At 41.0% G+C, this 19916-nt stretch overlaps 1 protein-coding gene and 1 non-coding gene across 3 annotated transcripts; both read right to left on the bottom strand.

The window, feature by feature from the left end:
- Positions 1-534: 534 nt before the first annotated feature.
- Positions 535-19757, bottom strand: LOC110287825 (tripartite motif-containing protein 30A). Of its 2 annotated transcripts, none has more exons than XM_085841445.1 (8): positions 19676-19757; positions 9604-10079; positions 8709-8804; positions 6752-6982; positions 4908-4930; positions 3723-3820; positions 3536-3562; positions 535-3289 (listed from the first exon to the last, which is right to left on the bottom strand). In XM_085841445.1, the coding sequence occupies exons 2-8, from the start codon at positions 10021-10023 to the stop codon at positions 2691-2693; spliced, it is 1494 nt and encodes a 497-aa protein (XP_085697571.1). In that variant the 5' UTR covers positions 10024-10079; positions 19676-19757; the 3' UTR covers positions 535-2690. The 2 variants fall into 2 exon arrangements, with proteins under 2 accessions (XP_085697571.1, XP_085697570.1); XM_085841444.1 differs by having other exon boundaries at positions 19566-19718.
- On the bottom strand, positions 2007-2114 carry LOC147002904 (U6 spliceosomal RNA). The gene has a single exon (XR_015048360.1). It is a non-coding gene; the product is annotated as a U6 spliceosomal RNA (small nuclear RNA).
- Positions 19758-19916: the final 159 nt, after the last annotated feature.

Here is a 19916-nt window from a genome sequence, read left to right as displayed (position 1 = left end):
CAATGGACTATCAACCACACTAAGGCGGGGTGGGAGTTATGTTTGAATCTCAGAAAGAACTCAACACAAACCCAAGGAGGCAACCTGCATGGTTGAAAGCAGACTGTCCTTCAGACTCCATGTTCAGGGGCCAAGACCATAAACAAAAATGCAGCAAGGGTCTTCAGTGGGGTATGTCTTACTCTTTGAGAAGCCCACACCCCTCAGGAGTGTCTTCTCAGGGCCTCACCCCACCTCCCACCCTTTTGTATAAACCTGCATTAAGACTGCATTGAACTGCAGCTATTGTTAAAATAAAGTAAAAGCAAGAGCTGAAACACCTGTAGGCTAACAGAAGACTGGAGGTAAATCTTCTCAGTGAGAAGGATGAAGGAGATCATGTGAGCACAGCATTGGCCACACTGTCAGTGAGCAGTGCCATGGTGTGTGTGATTCTGTGTGCAAAACACATCGACATTTATTTGTAACAGAGGAAATGGATTCCTGTGGAACACAATTATGGAAGCAATATTGAAAGAAAAGGTTGGACAGCTATGAAGTTAAGAGCATTTATTTGTAGTAAACAAAAGAATTACAAATTGTGAAAACAACCAAAAACCTGCAGTTCTGCAATCTAGTCATTCTATTTCTTAAAACATAATGGAGTAAGAAAACCAATATATATTCTTTATTCTGTTAAACAGGATCTTACTCTGTATACAAGGGTGGCTTCAAATACAGAGCAATCTTTCTGCCACAACTTGCCAGATACAGGACGGCAGGTATGAGCTCCCATGCAAGGTTCTGATACACGATCTTAATGATCATTTAATTTAGTCAGTGATAAGGTTTCACAAATGAATAAGACACCATACTGGACTGCCAGTCACATGCCCGAAACAACGTAAATCCCTAGTAATAACTCTTAGTTATATTTTACAATATACCAAAAGATAAATTTAGTATTGCCATTATTACTAAAAATAATATGAATATAACAATTTAGTAGTTGATATATATAAATATGTGTGTTTGTGTGTGTATATATATATATATATATATATATATATATATATATATACATATATATATGTGTATATACATATATACACATGGTACCTTATTCATTTGGGGTCCTTATTGTGACTAAAGAAAGTGATCACTAAGAATACACACACACCCCTCCATACAAAAGGTGGAATGGTCAGGTCATGATAATAGTTATATAGGGTCTAGTAATAAGACTTCGGGAAAGCTAACCTTTGTTTATTTTCCCATGGTTTTTGGGACACTGTAACACAGCATGTATCTCACAGTAATTAAGAGAATAAACACTGATACAATTCAGTGGATGCTCTACCCTTACCTAGTTTTTTTTTTTTTTTTTTTTTTTTGGTTTTTGGAGACAGTGTTTCTCTGTGTAGCCCTGGCTATCCTGGAACTCACTCTGTAGACCATGGTGGCCTCGAACTCAGAAATCTGCCTGCCTCTGCCTCCCGAGTGCTGGGATTAAAGGCTTGCACCACCACCCCCGTCCCTAGTTTCTTTTCATGAAAAAAATTATATTTGCACATTTTGTGTTTGTGTACATGTCTGGGCCTCTACATGCTACAACATATGTGTGGAAGTCAGGAGCAGGGAATTGAACTCAAGTGCCCAGGGTTGTTGACAAGAACTATTCCCTACCGGCCCATTTCTCATACTGGCTTGAGGCAGACTATGAAAATAAGCACAGTCACACTGGCACTGCTGACACATTTGGAACTATGACTGGAGCTCAGATACTCTGAACACAGTACCTTCTTTAGTTCTTTCTTTCTTTCTTTCTTTCTTTCTTTCTTTCTTTCTTTCTTTCTTTCTTTCTTCCTTTCTTCCTTCCCTTCTTTCTTTCTTCCTTCCTTTCTTTCTTTCTTTCTTTCTTTCTTTCTTTCTTTCTTTCTTTCTTTCTTTCTTTCTTCCTTCCTTCCTTTCTTTCTTTCATTCCCCCTCCCTCATCTCTAACATGATTTAGACTATCAAAGCTCTTCAAAAATATGGAATGCTTCATAAACTCGCATGTCATCCATGAGCAGGGGCCATATTAACCTTCCCTGATCATTCTACTTTGGGCACACATGATGCCTGAGCAAGAACACAGTGTGCCTCATTGTGATGCTTCTCCTTCATCCTTTGATGAAGATGCATCCTGGTAAAACTGGCCTACAGCTAAGGGTGCATTTCTTAACCACAGATTCCTACACATAATTTTCAGAATGAATGGACAAGATGTTGAAGAACTTTCTTTAATCTTCTTTCATTAATGGGCAGGATGAAGTTATAGAGACTTGACAGAGCTGAGGTAATTAGCTCAGTGGTGGAGCACCTTCTCATGGGTGGAGCACCTCCTCACCATGCACAAGGTCTTGGCTTCCATCTCTGGCGTGAAGAATAAGAGAACTTTGCAGCAGTGTTATCTTACACAGTGAGCACTCAGGCACTTTTCCTTGACTAAATGGGAAGTGATTTACTATTCTCATCTAAAACAAAACAAAACTGAAAGAATCTTAGAAGAATCTGACCTAGAGAAAAGAATATATCCTTTTCTACCAATGAAAGACATTCACACAGAAAGACTAGAGTCAGGAAAAAAAGAGAGAGAAAATGTTACGATGAGCTCAGGCATATGGACATACATATCAGAGCCAGAGACCCTGCACATAAACAGGCAAATGTTAAGAGTCTGGCCAGCATATTGTCATCGGCTCTGAACTTCCCGTGGGATTAAAATATGGAAAAACCCTATCAGGAAAGGAAGCTGTACAGAATCTGTAGATAAGAGTCCCATTGTTGGAAATATTGTAAAATGAGAGAGTGCCAGCTGTATAGTCAAGGAAAACACCAACACGACGGGGCGGGACCATCAGAGACAGGGACAAGACACTGGGCTTGCCTGTGAAAGGACACTCCTCAAAAGCATTATACACAGACTTTTTCCACAGCCCTATAACCCAGAAGCCATATTTTGGTTGATAATGTGAATCATTCTTAATCCCCCTACAAAATAAAGGGTTTCTTTCAGCATTTGAATGAAATATTGGACAGAAGAGGTAGCTTCCATCACTTAATCCCAGAACCCAAGCACCTTTTCCAGACACGTCTACTTCCCAGTAATGTTTTCCAAATTGGATAGCTGGGTGTCCCAGGATGCCTTCATGAAAGTTTTCACACCCGTGTTTAAGATTACTTGCTTGGTGGTCTTCATATCGTACTTGTCTTTTGTCGTCAGTAATGGCAATGTTTGGATGGTTGTTTTGAACCAGGGTCACCTGAACTGCACAAAACAGGACTGCATGTCATGAGAAGGACAGGAAACAGCCTTATCTGTGATGTTATTAATAGAAGGCTAAGAAGAAAGTGTACAGGCACTGGAGAGAACTTTGTGCAGAAGTCACAGGAGAGGCAGAACATTGCAGGAGCATTACATACTTTGGGAGAAGCAACATGAGGCCAAACAGAAACATAAGCTCTGCAAGACAGTGAGAAGTGGGTAATTTATGATGCTGCAATTTTTCCTTACCCCAGTAGCGTCGAGCCTCTGTGACCTCTGAAAAGGGGTAAAAATTTACAATATTAAATGCATGCAAAGGCACTGTAAAGTCCTTTTCTTCTGTGGATAAGGGGAAGAGTTGGAAACCCTAACAGGGTCCTTTAAAGATGGACCACTAGAATCCTGCAGCCAAATCACGGAGCATAACTCTCCTCACCTTGCAGCACTTGCAGCATGCCTTGCAGGTCAGGGGCTTGGAACTTTCTTTGTTCCCTGGGGATGGTTTTGGGCTTCTTCATCAAAAAAGAATGACTCCTAGGGATAAAAAGCAATTGACCTGCTTGCAATCACTCCCAGTGACCCCCGAGTACCACAGACATCCTCTCCTTTCCACCCACAGATGACCTTGAGCACTTTCAAGGAAGCTGAAGAGGTAGAGAGATGGCAGTCACATGAATACAATCATGTCTCCTTCAAATTACTTTCAACGAAGTGTTGGGAAGGTCTTACATTCTCAGAACCATGGTGCTTGCCTTCTAAAATTAAACAGTTATTTTTCTTCCAGTCTGACTGCTTGAGCTCACAAGAGATGATAAAGGAATAAATCTTAAAACAAACCATATCTAATGACTGAAAAAAGTGTGTGGAAAATATTCACATGAATGTTAAGTGTGAGAAATATATCCAATATCTTTAAAATGCTTAGCCAATATGGAGACTAGCAAATAACATCTGATTTTTCGGGTTCTCTTGAAGAAATTCAAAATAGTAGGAAAAGATGAGGACAACAAACTAAGACTAATATAATCCCAGTGTCTCAGGAAAACCCTGATTGACAGCTGGGTGTGCCCTATGGACACTTGGATACCTACCTTCTACCCACACTCCCATAGAGTATGGGAAAGAAAAGGATAGTTGATCAAACCTGCATCAAAAAAGCATTATGTGCAGAGTGTCAGGCTGGTTTTGTAAATCTAAATATAACAACAGAGAAAGATTGAATGTCTTCTAGTCTCAGAAGAAAATAGTGTGAACATATAGGAGTCTTCCCAATGGAAATTTCCTTGTATATTGCAGACATACAAGATACATTTCTATCTACCAATAACAAGGACCTGTTAAATCCAGATTTACAGCCACATACAAGCACACAGGGTGAACTACAATAGAGTTAAGAGTACCCTAATTTTTTAATCCCTAATACAACTACTGAGCTAAACTCTTCAATTCTCCACAACCCATCTCTCTACCATAGAATCTAATCTATTCTCAATAGTTGTAATATTGCTTTTTGATCAGAAACTCAGTACTTCATCTAAATTGCCCCAACCTGTTAGAAATTATGTTCGACTTGAAAGCTATATCATTCTTACCACATAGAAAAACTGGCACCCATACATACCGTTTTATGATGTTCTCCACACCCTAGATAGAAACAGACAAAACAGGAATTAAGACTTCTCATTAAGATAAAAGGGTGGGGGGGGGGAGTTGACATTCCTCACAACTGAAATTCTGTGAAAGAAAAGTCATGACAATACACGAGGAGCTATTTCCTGCAAGCGATAATCTATAAATAACTTTATTGAGGCTGCAAACAATGAATCTAATTGAGGGGCAGACAAAGTGATGAATCAGAGAAAGATTTGTTGGAATGAGTCAGAAATGAGATATGCCTAACTCTCATGAGAGCAGACAGGAAAGGGAGGCTCTTTAAGAGCAGTGCAGGAAAAACGGGTCAGTTGGAAGTCGGGGCAGTGAGTGTGGTTCTTACAGATGCCTCACTTCAGTTTGCCTTTTGTCTGTGACTTCTTCAGTTAGGCTTTGAGATGGCTGACTTTCTACACAGACTTCTTAAACACATTCTTTACAAGACTTTTCACACATATCACATGGACTTCCCTTCTTAGCCCTACATATTTTTCTCTCTCTCATTATTATGTCTCCTTTTAAAACTTCTGTGATGGTTTGTATATGCTTGGCCCAGGAAGTGGAACTTTTAGGAGGCATGCTCTTGTTGGAATAGGGTTGGCCTTGTAGGTCTGCCACTGTGGGCATGGGCATTAAGACCCTTGGTCTAGCTGCCTGGAAGCCAATCTTCTCCTAGTAGCCTTCAGATGAAACTGTAGAACTCTTAGTTCCTCCTGCACTATACCTGCTTGAATGCTGCTGTGCTCCTCCCTTGATGATAATGGACTGAGCCTCTGAACTTATAAGCCAGCCACAATTAAACATCCTTATAAGAGTGTACTGGTGTCTGTTCACAACAGTAAAACCCTAAGACAACTTCTTAAATTTCATTTTTATATTTCTTTTATAGCTAATTTTATTTTATGTGTGTTTTGCCTGCATGTATGATCCGTGTACCACATGTGTATCTGTGCCCAAAAAAGTCAGAGGTTGTCATATCTCATGGAACTAGAGATGGCTGTGAATCACTGTGGGTTTTGGGAACAGAACCCTGGTGTCCTTAATGGCTGCTCCATCGCTCTAGACTTACTATTTTACTTCCCTTTCTTTTTAAAAAATATTTATTATTTTATGTATATGAGTTCTCTATCAGCATGTACACCTGCAAGTCAGATGAAGCATCAGATCCCAGTATAATTGCATGAGAGCCACCATGTGGTTGTTGGGAATTGAACTCAGGTCCTCTGGAAGAGCAGACTGTGTTCTTAACCACTGAGCAATCCCTCGAGTCCACTATTATACCTCTTAGTTGTAGCATTTAATAGCTTTAATAAGGAGAGGGTGTTGGAGTTCCTAGCACTGGAGTTACTTTGAGTTGCAATGTGGGTACTGGGAATTGAACCCAGGCATTCTGAAGAGCAGCCAATGGTCTTAATTCCTGAGCTACTGCAGATGAAGAAAGCCTTAGATTATCCTATGATGTACAACATAAACATCTCTTAGTTAGTAGTTTTTTTGGCAGTGACTAACTGGAATTAGTAAAAGGTACTTGAATCACACAGAGCTCTGCAGAGAGCTGGTGGCATAAATGCCCATGGGTCCAATAGATCTCCTCCAAGATTTAACTTTTGTGCTGTTCTGTACAAATTCATAAAAATAAAATTCCACTCCTTGATATTTGTGCATGCAGTGATCCCTCCAGCCTCTGAAACTGAGTCAACAAAGAGTTCAGGAAGAGCTCACTGTCATCACCAGCAAGACCACAGCAGCAGAGAGGAAGGGCAATGGCTTCCATGCCTTCAGACTCTCGGACCCTGGGACCTCCTGCAGCCTTACCTGCAGTATTTCTATGTCTGAGCACTGTAACTGATGTTCCACATCTGAGATGAAGTCTTCTAGCAACTTGCTCTGCTGAGCATGCTCATTTTCAGATTCTGCCAGGTTGTTCATAATGTTTTCCTTCTCTTGCTTCAGCTTCTGCAATTCCTTCTTCTCCTCAGAGTCCATGATATCCCTCATTCGTTTAAACTCTGACTGAACATTCTCCACATCTTTCTGTATTTGATTCTTCAGAAATAAGAAAAGGGAGAACCATTAAGTTTGTCAAAACTTGCTGCATGTGAATTGTTGTTTTTGTTTTGTTTTTGTATTTGTTTGGTTTTGTTTTTTCAGACAGGGTTTTTTTGTGTAGCCCTGTCTGTCCTGGAACTCACTCTATAGATCCCCCTGCATCTGCCTCCAGAGTACTGAGATTGAAAGCATGCTCCATCATCTCCCAGCCTTGTATGGGAATGGAGATAGGGAAAAGGAAGGGACTCTTAGGGAATCTTGGATAGCCTTTTAGTGTCTTTTAATAACATTCCAACACACAGACCTCTGGTCAGCTTTCCTCAGATGACCTAAAACAAAATGGAACACCAAGCTATGATCAGCTTTCATACAGCTGTCTAAGACAGGTGTTTCTGCCTGTAATATTCCTCATTCTACTTTTAAAAAAGACTTTATTGTTGGAAAGATAGTTCAGAAGTTAAGAGCACTGGCTACTCTTCTGGAGGTCTGAAGTTCAATTCCCAGCACCCACATGGTGACTCACAGCAACCTCTAACTCTAATTCTAAGAGATCTGATGTCCTCTTCTGACTTCCATGGGAACCGGACACACATATGCTTAAAATAAAAAAAAAATTAAAATATTTTTGATAAAAAGAACTTTAACAATATATTTATTTAAATACGTATTTATTCTTATCCTCTCCCTCTCTCCTGTCTGCTTCTCTCTCTTGTTTCTCTCTCTCCCCCCCTCTCTTTGTTTTGCCTGTTTGTATCATGTGTGTCAGGAGAGGATACTGGGACCTCCAGAACTAGAATTATGGATAGTTATGAGCTACCATGTGGATGTAGGGAACCAAATTCAACTCCTCTGCAAGAGAAAGAAGTACTCTTAACTATTGAGTCATCTTTCTATCCCTCCCTCCCTCCCTCCCTTCCTCCCTCCCTCCCTCTTTCTTTCTTTCTTTCTTTCTTTCTTTCTTTCTTTCTTTCTTTCTTTCTTTCTTTCTTTCTTTCTTTCTTTCTTCCTTCCTTCCTTCCTTCCTTCCTTCCTTTTTCTTTCTTTCTTTCTTTCTTTCTTTCTTTCTTTCTTTCTTTCTTTCTTTCTTTCTTTCTTTCCTTCATTCTTATCTATCATCTATCTATCTATCTATCTATCTATCTATCTATCAACCTATCTATCTATCCTTCCTTCCTTCCTTCCTTCTTTCCATCCTTCCTTCCTTCCTTCTTTCCTTCCTACCTACCTACCTACCTACCTACCTATCTAGACCAGGTTTTACCTTGTAGTCATAGTTGACATAGTACTTGCTATGTGCACAAGACTGGTATTTACCTTACAGATATCTGTTTCTGCCTCACAGCTGCTGGGAATAAAGGCATATGCCATCATACATGCCATTATATTCTGCTTTTAACTCCCTGGCAGAAGTTAAACACTGATTACATATCCATGACCCACCATTCCCAAGTATCTTATTATTCTGTAGAGTCAGTGTCAGAAGGCACCATAAAAATGACCTAGTATCCATTCTGACCAAGCATCCTCTATGGTGCCAGGTCCTTACGGAGCCCAGCTCAGGTGTGATACACTGACTCTGCATCTCCAGTCAGGGGAACCAATAAGGAGGAGTATCAAGGTTTCTTGGCCTCATCAACTCCCAGGAAGTAAAGACCCCAGAAGCTTCTTGCCCAGGTCCCTCCCGGGCATCAGGCTGACACCCTTAAGAAGGGTCCCCACTTGCCTCCCAGTAAGTTCTATCCTTCTGAAGTTCATCTTTCCAGTTTTCAAATTCTTTCTTATCTGCCATCAGCCTTTGCAGAACTACCTGCAGCTTCTCCTGTAAGAAAGGAATTGTAGCAGAGTCAAGCTGTGTGCTTAGTAGGACTGTTGTTCTATCCAAAGGCCAAAACCTTCTGGAAAGATAGGTAAGGATTTCTACTTTACTTTTAAAGGATTGTGATATGAATTCTTTACATAACAATTACATACACATATAGTTTTAATCTATTATTAATAAGTAGATAAGAAACTTTTGAAAAGAAGGCAAACAGGGACAAAATCAACTTGGTCTGGGAAGTTTACAGAAACTCAGAGAATGGCAACTAGAATCTAGGAGTAGGAAGAAAATAATAAGGAATAGGCATCTACTTGGAAAATGATTCCCCATCTTCTTTCAAAAAGGTGGTCTCAAGCCATGCCAGGTATGTAGATATCAGAGAATTATTTGCAACTTGCAGCCATCAGTTCTCTCCTTCAGTGGTCTGGTTTCTGAGTTCAGACTCAGGCCGTTATACTTGGCAACAAGCCATTAAGGCATCACTCCCAACCCTCATCTTATTTACTTTGACACTTAAAGTATAATCAGAGCTTTTCTTGGACAAAAAATCTCAACAGTATACAACAATCTGTAAAAACACTTGCTCTTGTTCTAGAGTTCATTGCCCCTGGGAGACTATCTTAGGATTAAGCTCAATGGATAGTCCCATTCTTTCAGGCCTCAGAAGATAACAGGATGGAATGAAATTCCAGGTCTGGATTCCATGATGATCAGGTAACTGAATGATCACAGGAAGTAGAGATTTTACACCTGGTACTGTTTCCTGCTATGTCTCCCACCCTCCAACCCCGCTCCTTACCTTGTACTCCTGGGCCACCTCTTCAATGAGAGCTGTTTTGTGACCACGGTGCTCCTGAGATCGCTCACAAAGCAAGCAGATGGCCATCATGTCCTTTCTACAGAAGAGCTGGAGTTTCTCTCCATGTCTTGCACAGTTAAACACTTTTTGCTCCTCTTCCGGGCTGGACTTGAAGTCTTTGAGCCTCTCTACTATGTTGGCCACATTTCGATTAGGCCTCAGATTGCTAAACTGGTAAGTAAGTCGGCACACAGGGCAAATGAACACTTTCTTTTCGAATTTGATGGATTCAAAGTACACCGTGATGCAGCCTTGGCAGAAGGTGTGACCACAATCTGCACTCACAGGTTTCACCATCAGGTTTAGACAGACAGGATAGGTCACCTCCTCCTTTAACTTCATCATGAATTGTGAAGCCATAGTTGCTGTGATCCTGTGTATGACTGTCCTGAATCCTCGCACTTCTGCTCAGGTGCCTATGTGATTGGGATGGTGAAAGGGGGGCAAGTAAGAAATGGAACATCAGTCCATTTTCTGGTTTCTTCTCCACCTCCATGAGACTCCCGAACCATACAGATAAGCTTCCCTTCCCCCACTCATCTTCCCTGCTCTCTTGAGGCTTCTGGGCCAAGCCAAGCTGCCCTAAGCAGCCTGTTAACCCAGGGAGATCTCCATTCTTCTGCCCACTCTCAGCCCACCCACATTGGACTTGATACTCCTGAACTATACACAACTACAGGTCTGCAACCATATGACCTAAGTACATCCACCAGAGGCGTGCCACACCAGGACCATTGAGGTTGATCCCTGCTCCCAATACCTACTACAACAAGAACACCCAGGAACCATCCAGATGCCTAAAGGCCCTCCAAAAAGACACAATCAATACGAGCTAGGGCAATATGATACCTCCAAAGCACAGCTACCCACTACAGCAGACCCTGGATATCCTAACACATCTGAAACAGAAGAAAATGACTCTAAATTCAATCTTATAAAGATGATAGAAGCCTTTAAAGAAGAAATGGATAAATCCCTTAAAGAAGTACAGGAACATACAATCAGAGGTGGTTTTTTGTTTGTTTGTTTGTTTGTTTGTTTGTTTTTAATTTTTTTTTGAGACAGGGTTTCTCTGGATAGCCCTGCCTGTAATGGAACTCACTCTGTTGACTTCAATCTTAGAAGTCCTCCTGCCTCTGCCTCCCAAGTGCTGAGTTTAAAGCCATGCACCACCACTGAGCAGCCAGATAGAGGTCTTTTAAAAGGAAACAAATAAATTTCTTAAAGACATACAGGAAAATACAATTAAACAGGTGAAGGAAATAAATACAACTGTGTAAGACCTGAAAGTCGAAATGGAAACAATAAAGAAAATAAAAACTGAGGAAATCCTAAACATGGCAAACCTGGGAAAGAGAACCGTAACAACAAATGCAAGTATCACCAACAGAATACAGGTGATGGAAGAAAGAAACTCAGATGTAGAAGATACATGAGAAGAAATTGATATCTCAGACAAAGAAAATGTTAAAGCTAAAACTTTCCTGACATAAAACATCCAGGAAATCTGGGAAACCATGAAAAGACGTACCCTAAGAATAATAGCAATAGAGTTCCAGCTCCAAGGCCCAGAAAATAATCTCAACAAAATCATAGAAGAAAACTTTCCAAACTTAAAGAAAGAGATGCCTATAAACATACAAGAAGCTTACAGAATACCAACTAGATTGGACCAGAAAACAAATCCTCCTTGCACATAATAATCAAAAAACGAAATCAACAGAACAAAGAATATTAAAAGCAACAGGAGCATGATGTTTACTGAGAGGCTCCACCCCGTAGCTGACTCAGATAGGTACAGACACCCACAGCCAAACAGTGGATGGAGCTTGGGAACTCTTATGGAAGAATAGGAGGAAGGAATGCCAGCCCTGAAGAGGATAGGAATTCCACAAGAACACCAACAGAGTCAACTCACCTGGATCCTTAGGCTGAGTCTGAACCACCAACTAAAGAATATCATTGGCTGGGACCTACACCTCCTGGCTCATATATAGCAGATGTGCAGCTTGACCTTCATGTGGGTCCTGAACAACTGTAATGGGGGCTATTAAAAGCTGTTGTTATACTCGCTGTGCTGCCGTGTCTGAACACAGTGGGAGAGCAAGTGTGGTGGCAAGTGGGTGTCTACAGCACACATGTGCCATGCACTGAAAGGCAGGTCTGTGGGTGGCTCAGTGGTCCATAGGTCTCTGTCTTCCTTTTCTACTACTCCATTGAGTGGTGGTAGGTGGGACTCTGTGTGTCTATGGCCTGCCTGTACTTTGGGGAGAAGTGTAGGTCTTTGGATTTGTAGCATAGGGAAGTACAAGTCTATGTCTTCCTCATCTCATGCTGCACTGCTTGGATTTGATTATTTTATGTGACAGGTTTAAAACCACTTTGGCTACCAAGCCAGGTATCAAGCTAGTATGAACAAATAAATGACTGCCATCTGCTCTGCCCCTGTCTGAGAGACTGATGTAAGAACCAACACCACCAACATGGTGTCTCTTTGCCCAATGCCAGGGCTGGTGGTGGGGACTACTCTACTTTTAGTGAGCTGTATGGATGTTGTGTTTGGCAATGGGGCCTGTGATGTCTCTTCGTGGAAAATGACCCTCTGTCCTAGCATCAGCCTGGGCTTTTTAGGGAATCTCCCAGAACCCTGCTGGTCAACAACTCAACTGAATGAAATCCAGTCCACCAGGTGAACCTGCCTGACTACAAAAGATGGCCAGTTCAGACTCTGTATCCTCTATTACTGAGTTGTCACTAGGGTCATCCTCATAGATTCCAGGAAGTTTCCACATCACCCCGCAAATGCCCTCTAATTCAATTGACTCTCCCTGCATTCTCTTCCTCCATCCCTCTCCCCTAACCTCATCCTTCCTACTTCTATCCCTACTAGCCCCCTGTCCATGAGCAAATTCTATTTTATTTCCCCTTCCCAGGGATATACATGCTTACCCCCTAGAGCTCTTCTCTGTATCTAACCTTTCTGGGTCTCTGGATTATAGTTCAATTATCATTAACTTAACAGGTAATATCCACATATAAGTGAATACACACCGTATTTGTCTTTCTAGGTCTGTGTTACCTCACCCAGGAAGGTTTTTCTTCTTCTAACTGCATCAATCTGCCTACAAACTTCATGATGCCATTTTTCAAACACCCAAGTAATACTGGATTTTATAAATGTGCCACACTTTATGACATCTAGGTTGTTTCCAGTTTCTGGTTATTATAAATAAAGCTGCACTATACATAGTTGTGCAAATGTCCTTGTGGTATGGTGGAGCTTCCTTTGGGTACATGTCTAAGAGTGGTATAACTGGGCCTTGAGGTAGATCAATTCCCAATTTTGTGAGGAACAGCCATATTTATTTCCATAGTGGTTGTATAAATTTAAACCAACACCATCAATGAGGGGAATTTTTCTCTTGCTTGACATCTTCACCAATATGAGCTGTCACTTTTGTTATTGAGCTTAACTATTCTGACAGGTATAAGATGGAATCTCAAAGTCTTTCTAGTTTGCATTTTGCTGATGGCTAAGAATGTTGAACATTTTTTTAACTGTTTCTCAGCTATTAGAGATTTTTCTATTGAGAATTCTCTGTTTAGATCTTTGCCTGATTTTATTTGGATTATACTTTTAATTATATTGTTATTTGGATTTGGGTTTTTGATATCTAATTTTTTGAGTTCTTTATTAAACCTCTATCAGATATGGTGTAAGTAAAATCTTTTCCCATGTTTTGTCCAATTGGTGGTGCCCTCTGCCTAACAGAAAGTTTTTAGTTTCATGAGGGTGGTCCTGTTTATTAAACTGTTGCTCTTAGTGCCTATACTATCCATGTTCTATTAAGATATTTATCTCCAGTGTCAATGTATTTAATGCCAGTCCCCATTTTCTCTTCTTTCAAGTTAGGTATATCTAGTTTTATGCTGAGGAGTATATTGGACCCATTTATTAGGTGTCCATAGGTGTGTGAGTATATGTCTGGGTCTTCCATTCAGTTCCATTGATACAGTATTTCTTTCTTTCTTTCTTTCTTTCTTTCTTTCTTTCTTTCTTTCTTTCTTTCTTTCTTTCTTTCTTTCTTTCTTTGTTTTGTTTTTTGTTTGTTTCTTGTTTTTTTTTGTTGTTGTTGTTTTTTGAGACAGGGTTTCTCTGTATAGCCCTACTGGCTGTCCTGAATCTCACATTGTAGATCAGGCTGGCCTCAGAAATTCTCCTGCCTCTGCCTCCCAACTTCTGAGATTAAAGGCCTGTGCCAACACCACCTGGCAATGTATTTCTTTTTAAATTTCTATAGCTCTATAATACAACTTGAAATCAGAGCAGGTGATACTTCCAGCCGTTCTTTTATTGTTCAGCATTGTTTTAGCTATTCTGGGTCTTTTTTTCTTCTATTTTTCCATATAAAGTTGAAAATTGTGTTTTCAAAGTCTGTAGAGAACTGCATTGGCATTCTGATGAGGACTGAGTTGAATCTGTAGATTGCTTTTGATAGGATGACGATTTTTACTAGTTCATCCTACAAATCCCTAAGCATGGAAGATCTTTTCATCTTGTGATAACTTTTTCAGTTTCTTCACAGACTTGAAGTTTTTATCATACAAGTCTTTCACTTCTTTGGTTAGATATCCCAAGATAGTTTATATTATTTGAGGCTATTATGAGGGTTTTGTTTCCTGACTTCCTTTTCAGTTCACTTGTCATTTATATAGAGCTCTTTTTCATTCCTGAACATATGATGGTGCTCTGCCCTGCCCTGCTACAGAGTCAGGGCCATACGTAGCTACTACATTCCTTCTCCTTGGATCTGAGTTGCTATGGTGTGTGTAAGGGTCTCAGGTCATGTTTTGTGGTAATCTCCATCTATCAGAAGTTTGGTGGTTAGGACCTCACTGAGCAGTTTCCAAATGCCACAGTGGATCATTTCACATGCTCCTTACACCACAGATTCTCTGAGAACATACCACTGGCCTCATATTTTGGGGAAAGGTAAACTATCAAGCCCCCCAAAATCCTTACTACTGATTATGCTAATGACCTGCATGGCTACTGACATTGCCATAAATGACTTCACATCAGGCCACAGACACAATCAGACTTGGTAAGTACTCAGTCCTGCTCACATAACTGTATGAAGACTCTACTGCTGTACCTAGCTAAAATCAGAGCCATCATTGGCTAATTGAGTGCCACCCTTATATGGAATATATTAGAACTTCCACATAGAATCTACCTTGAAAAATGTAGAGGAGATAGTTGTTCCATAATGATGCAAGCATTAACACAGGGACACACACACACACACACACACACACACACACACCAAAAAGAGAGAAACATCATTTTATCAAAAGACTATTATCATACTCTAGTAACTGACTCCAAAGAATAGAAATCATTGATTGTATTCCAAAATAAGAATTAATGAGAAAAAACACAAAAATCAATAATGCAATAGGAAAGAACACTGAAATTCTGGAGCTTAAAAGCTCAAATGAGTGAAACTGATCCTGCCATAGAGAGATTCAAACAATAGGAGACATGATCAAGCAAAAAGTCTATCAACTTGAAATCAGCTCACTTAAAAGAATCATACAAACCCAATCAACCAAACAACAACAACAAAAACAAACAGTAAGACAAAAACAAATACCCTACAATACCCTACAAACAAACAAACAAACAAACATGGAATCCACTTGTGTTGACCAACAACTCCTGGGCATGGAGCTTGCCCTGGAGTGTCATTGATATACCCAGCAACACACCATTGGAGAAACCTGATTTTTAAACTTTAAGAGAGAAGGCATGAAATTGGGTGAGTAATAAGTAGTTGGGGAAGGGGAAAAATATAATAAAAAATTTTAAATGTTTTTAAAAATAAGAAGATAAATAAATGAATACCATCACTGCTAAGGTATCATGTCAAAGACAGAGGTCATGACAGGAACAAAGATGATGATATATGGGGCACTATTTAGAAAATCAGTATACTTCTTATGAGTTTCCCACAAGAAGATGAAACAGAGAAGAAAGCAGAGAGGATATCATTAAGGAACTGGTCTTGAACTGCCACAGGACACTCCCACGAATGACAGCAGCATACACATGGAAAGCATTGTTCTGGAAGGATCATCTGAAAGGCCACAAAAGAGGTTTTAATAATGTATCAAGAGTGAAATGATATGAAACATCTTTTATAACCACAATGCTATGAAATTAGAAATCACCAAAAGGGAGATTTGGAAAAAATTCACAAATATGGAAATTATACACCATTCTCTAAACCAATGAGCAAGGAAGAAATCAAAGGGAGGTTTTTGAAAAATGAAATGACAATGGATGCACAAACCCCAGCATTTCACTCTAGGCTCCAGACAGTCTAAGAGGGAAGCACACATCTCAGCACACTCAGAAGTCTAGATAGTCTAAGAGGGAAGCACACATCTCAGCAAATTCACTAGTCTAGATAGTCTAAGAGGGAAGCACACATCTCAGTACACTCAGCAGTCTAGATAGTCTAAGAGGGAAGCACACATCTCAGCACACTCAGCTGTCTAGATAGTCTAAGAGGGAAGCACACATCTCAGCACACTCAGCTGTCTAGATAGTCTAAGAGGGAAGCACACATCTCAGCACACTCAGCAGTCTAGACAGTCTAAGAGGGAAGCACACATCTCAGCACACTCAGCAGTCTAGATAGTCTAAGAGGGAAGCACACATCTCAGCACACTCAGCTGTCTAGACAGTCTAAGAGGGAAGCACACATCTCAGCACACTCAGCAGTCTAGATAGTCTAAGAGGGAAGCACACATCTCAGCACACTCAGCAGTCTAGACTGTCTAAGAGGGAAGCACACATCTCAGCACACTCAGCAGTCTAGATAGTCTAAGAGGGAAGCACACATCTCAGCACACTCAGCTGTCTAGATAGTCTAAGAGGGAAGCACACATCTCAGTACACTCAGCTGTCTAGATAGTCTAAGAGGGAAGCACACATCTCAGCACACTCAGCTGTCTAGATAGTCTAAGAGGGAAGCACACATCTCAGTACACTCAGCAGTCTAGATAGTCTAAGAGGGAAGCACACATCTCAGCACACTCAGCAGTCTAGATAGTCTAAGAGGGAAGCACACATCTCAGTACACTCAGCAGTCTAGATAGTCTAAGAGGGAAGCACACATCTCAGCACACTCAGCAGTCTAGATAGTCTAAGAGGGAAGCACACATCTCAGAACACTCAGCTGTCTAGACAGTCTAAGAGGGAAGCACACATCTCAGTACACTCAGCAGTCTAGATAGTCTAAGAGGGAAGCACACATCTCAGCACACTCAGAAGTCTAGATAGTCTAAGAGGGAAGCACACATCTCAGCACACTCAGAAGTCTAGATAGTCTAAGAGGGAAGCACACATCTCAGCACACTCAGCAGTCTAGACAGTCTAAGAGGGAAGCACACATCTCAGCACACTCAGCTGTCTAGACAGTCTAAGAGGGAAGCACACATCTCAGCACACTCAGCAGTCTAGATAGTCTAAGAGGGAAGCACACATCTCAGCACACTCAGCAGTCTAGACAGTCTAAGAGGGAAGCACACATCTCAGTACACTCAGCTGTCTAGATAGTCTAAGAGGGAAGCACACATCTCAGTACACTCAGCTGTCTAGATAGTCTAAGAGGGAAGCACACATCTCAGCACACTCAGCTGTCTAGATAGTCTAAGAGGGAAGCACACATCTCAGCACACTCAGCAGTCTAGATAGTCTAAGAGGGAAGCACACATCTCAGCACACTCAGCAGTCTAGATAGTCTAAGAGGGAAGCACACATCTCAGCACACTCAGCTGTCTAGATAGTCTAAGAGGGAAGCACACATCTCAGAACACTCAGCTGTCTAGATAGTCTAAGAGGGAAGCACACATCTCAGTACACTCAGAAGTCTAGATAGTCTAAGAGGGAAGCACACATCTCAGCACACTCAGCAGTCTAGATAATCTAAGAGGGAAGCCTGCAGGGACTACATTAAACAAAGAAACATTATCTCAAGTAAATAACTTAATACTTGGCCTCAGGCAAGGAGACAAAAAATAACTAAACCAAAAGTTATCAGGTGGGAAGAGAAAGCTGATGAGAAAGACCCAAGGAAAATGTAATGAATAATCTGAGCTGTTGTTCTTTGTCTCTGTCTCTGTCTCTGTCCTTCTCTGTCTCTCTCTTTCTCTCCTCCCTCCCCCCACCCCCTCTCTCATTTTGGGAGCAGGGTTTTACTATGTAGCCCTGTCTGATGTGGAGCTCTCTATGTAGGCCACGTTGGCCTAGAACTCACACAGTTCTTCTTGTCTCAGCCTTATGAGTACTGGAATTAAAATCATGTGCTCAGCTGCTCTAAGTTCTTGTCTTTAAGACAATAGGTAAGGAAATAAAGGCAACAGATTCATAGCCACACTAACTTAGAGAGAGAGGGAGAGAGAGAGAGAGAGAGAGAGAGAGAGAGAGAGAGAGAGAGAGAGAGAGAGAGAGAGAGAGAGGAAGAGAAGAGAAGAGAAGAGAAGAGAAGAGAAGAGAAGAGGAGAGAAGAGAATAACTCAAGCAAATTCAAGAATGAAAGCACTGGCTTATGAACAGGGACTAGAACCAGTTGTTAAGAAAGCGAAACCCACAAAATCAACCTTGACAGGAGAAGGTTTGTTGCTGTCTTCTGGGTGCCTAGATTACTTAGAGCAAAGCCTTGATATCCCTGATCACACTGGTTTCTCCCATGGCTCTCTCAGACTTTTTTTTTTGACACTTTTAAAATCAATCAAAAATTTAATTTTCATTCTTTAAAGGTAGAAAGAGGCTGTGGCAGTCATGTACTCCTGACACTACAGAGACTTGGGGGTTGGGCTGTGGGAAGAGCTGCAGAACAGCCTGGGCAACACAAAATGTATCCTCTCTCCAAGAAACCTTACAAAAGCTGGCACTTTGGGGGAAATCTTCAGATGTTTCACTGGAGCTTGCTCATACTAGTTTTTCCATCTTCAAATACCCCTTCCCCTCTGCGTGGGAACTGAACCCAAAGCTTGAAAAGTACCCTATCACAGAACTAAGTCACAGATGTCTTTTTAAAAAATATTCTAGGAATGTGTATTATTGAGTTGCTCATAATAGCTATCAATTTATAATCCTTCTGCCTCCTGTGTATCTGGAATCTCAAGCTGGGCTGAAGTTTATATTGGTATGGAGAAAATATCTGAAGGGGAAGGAAATAGCTGAAGTTATTCCCTGGCTTGGGACTGTGAAACAGGGTCGGTGACTAAATAACAGGCTCTCAGTCCCTGGTACTAAACTGAGAGAAACTCTGGGTCTCTTAGAGGAGCATTTTGCAACTTTCCTAATGCTGCAACTCTTTAGAAAACTTCCTCGTGCTGTATTGACCCCAACCATAAAACTGTGGTCTATGCTACCTCTTAACTATATTTTTATACTGTTGTGAATCATAATATAAATATATGATATGCGAGATATCTAAAGTGCAACTCCTGTGAAAGGTCATTCAAAGGGGTCTGATCCGGTAAAGAACCACAGCTCTAGAGTATGCGGAAATAACACTTTATCACACAAAAACGCATTTAAAAGCAGAGGTTCTGATCCAGTTTTGCTGCCTGGAAAGAGAATGTCATAGACAACAAAGTTTTGGAATTCGTCGACAAGGTACAATTCAAAATTACAGAGTGTGAAACGGAAGGGGGAGACTAAATCTGGACAAAAGACATCTTTAAAGTAGTTTTTTTTTGTTGTTGTTGGTGGTGGTTTTTTTGTTGTTGTTGAGGAGGCACCTCCCTAAAGCTCCCCCATTTGCATTTTCAGTCAGAGGCCAGCAGCCCCCTCCCCATGCCCCACTTTTACAGGATAAACTCACCTAAGCAAAAGAAATATTCTCCTTTCAAAGTCTTCAAAAGTCTGCCCCCTAAAATTGCTCAGTCCCTTATCAGACGCCAGAAAGTTGTAAATCAGGGAGAATTAACTCACCAATCCAGAACTTCAATTTCCAACTGGAAGCTAGAGAAATGAAACTTTGAGCTCTGGAAATGAAACAGAAACCACAACTCTACAGACCAATGAGAAAGATGCCTTTGCATAAGCCTGCAGGGCCCCACTGACTGAGGAAGTTACCTTCATATCAGCATTGGCTGGCTCTGGAGACTGGGGAGGAGTTATGTTCAGAGCCAGGCAGAAACACCTCACCACCCTCACAGCAGAGAGTAATGAG

This window comes from Mus caroli, unplaced genomic scaffold, assembly GCF_978045245.1.
Source record: "Mus caroli unplaced genomic scaffold, Mus_caroli_1 scaffold_8, whole genome shotgun sequence".
Taxonomy (NCBI): domain Eukaryota; kingdom Metazoa; phylum Chordata; class Mammalia; order Rodentia; family Muridae; genus Mus; species Mus caroli.
This window is presented reverse-complemented; position numbering and strand designations above follow the sequence as displayed.

What these genes read in the sequence shown, in the direction of transcription:
- LOC110287825 (XM_085841445.1), bottom strand. Translation starts at nt 10,023, where the DNA reads ATGGCTTCACAATTCATGATGAAGTTAAAGGAGGAGGTGACCTATCCT. An exon ending in AGGTGGCCCAGGAGTACAAG is followed by an intron (nt 8,805 to 9,603) that starts GTAAGGAGCGGG and finishes CCTTTCTTACAG; the next exon opens with GAGAAGCTGCAGGTAGTTCT. An exon ending in CAGACATAGAAATACTGCAG is followed by an intron (nt 4,931 to 6,751) that starts GTAAGGCTGCAG and finishes GTTTCTATCTAG; the next exon opens with GGTGTGGAGAACATCATAAA.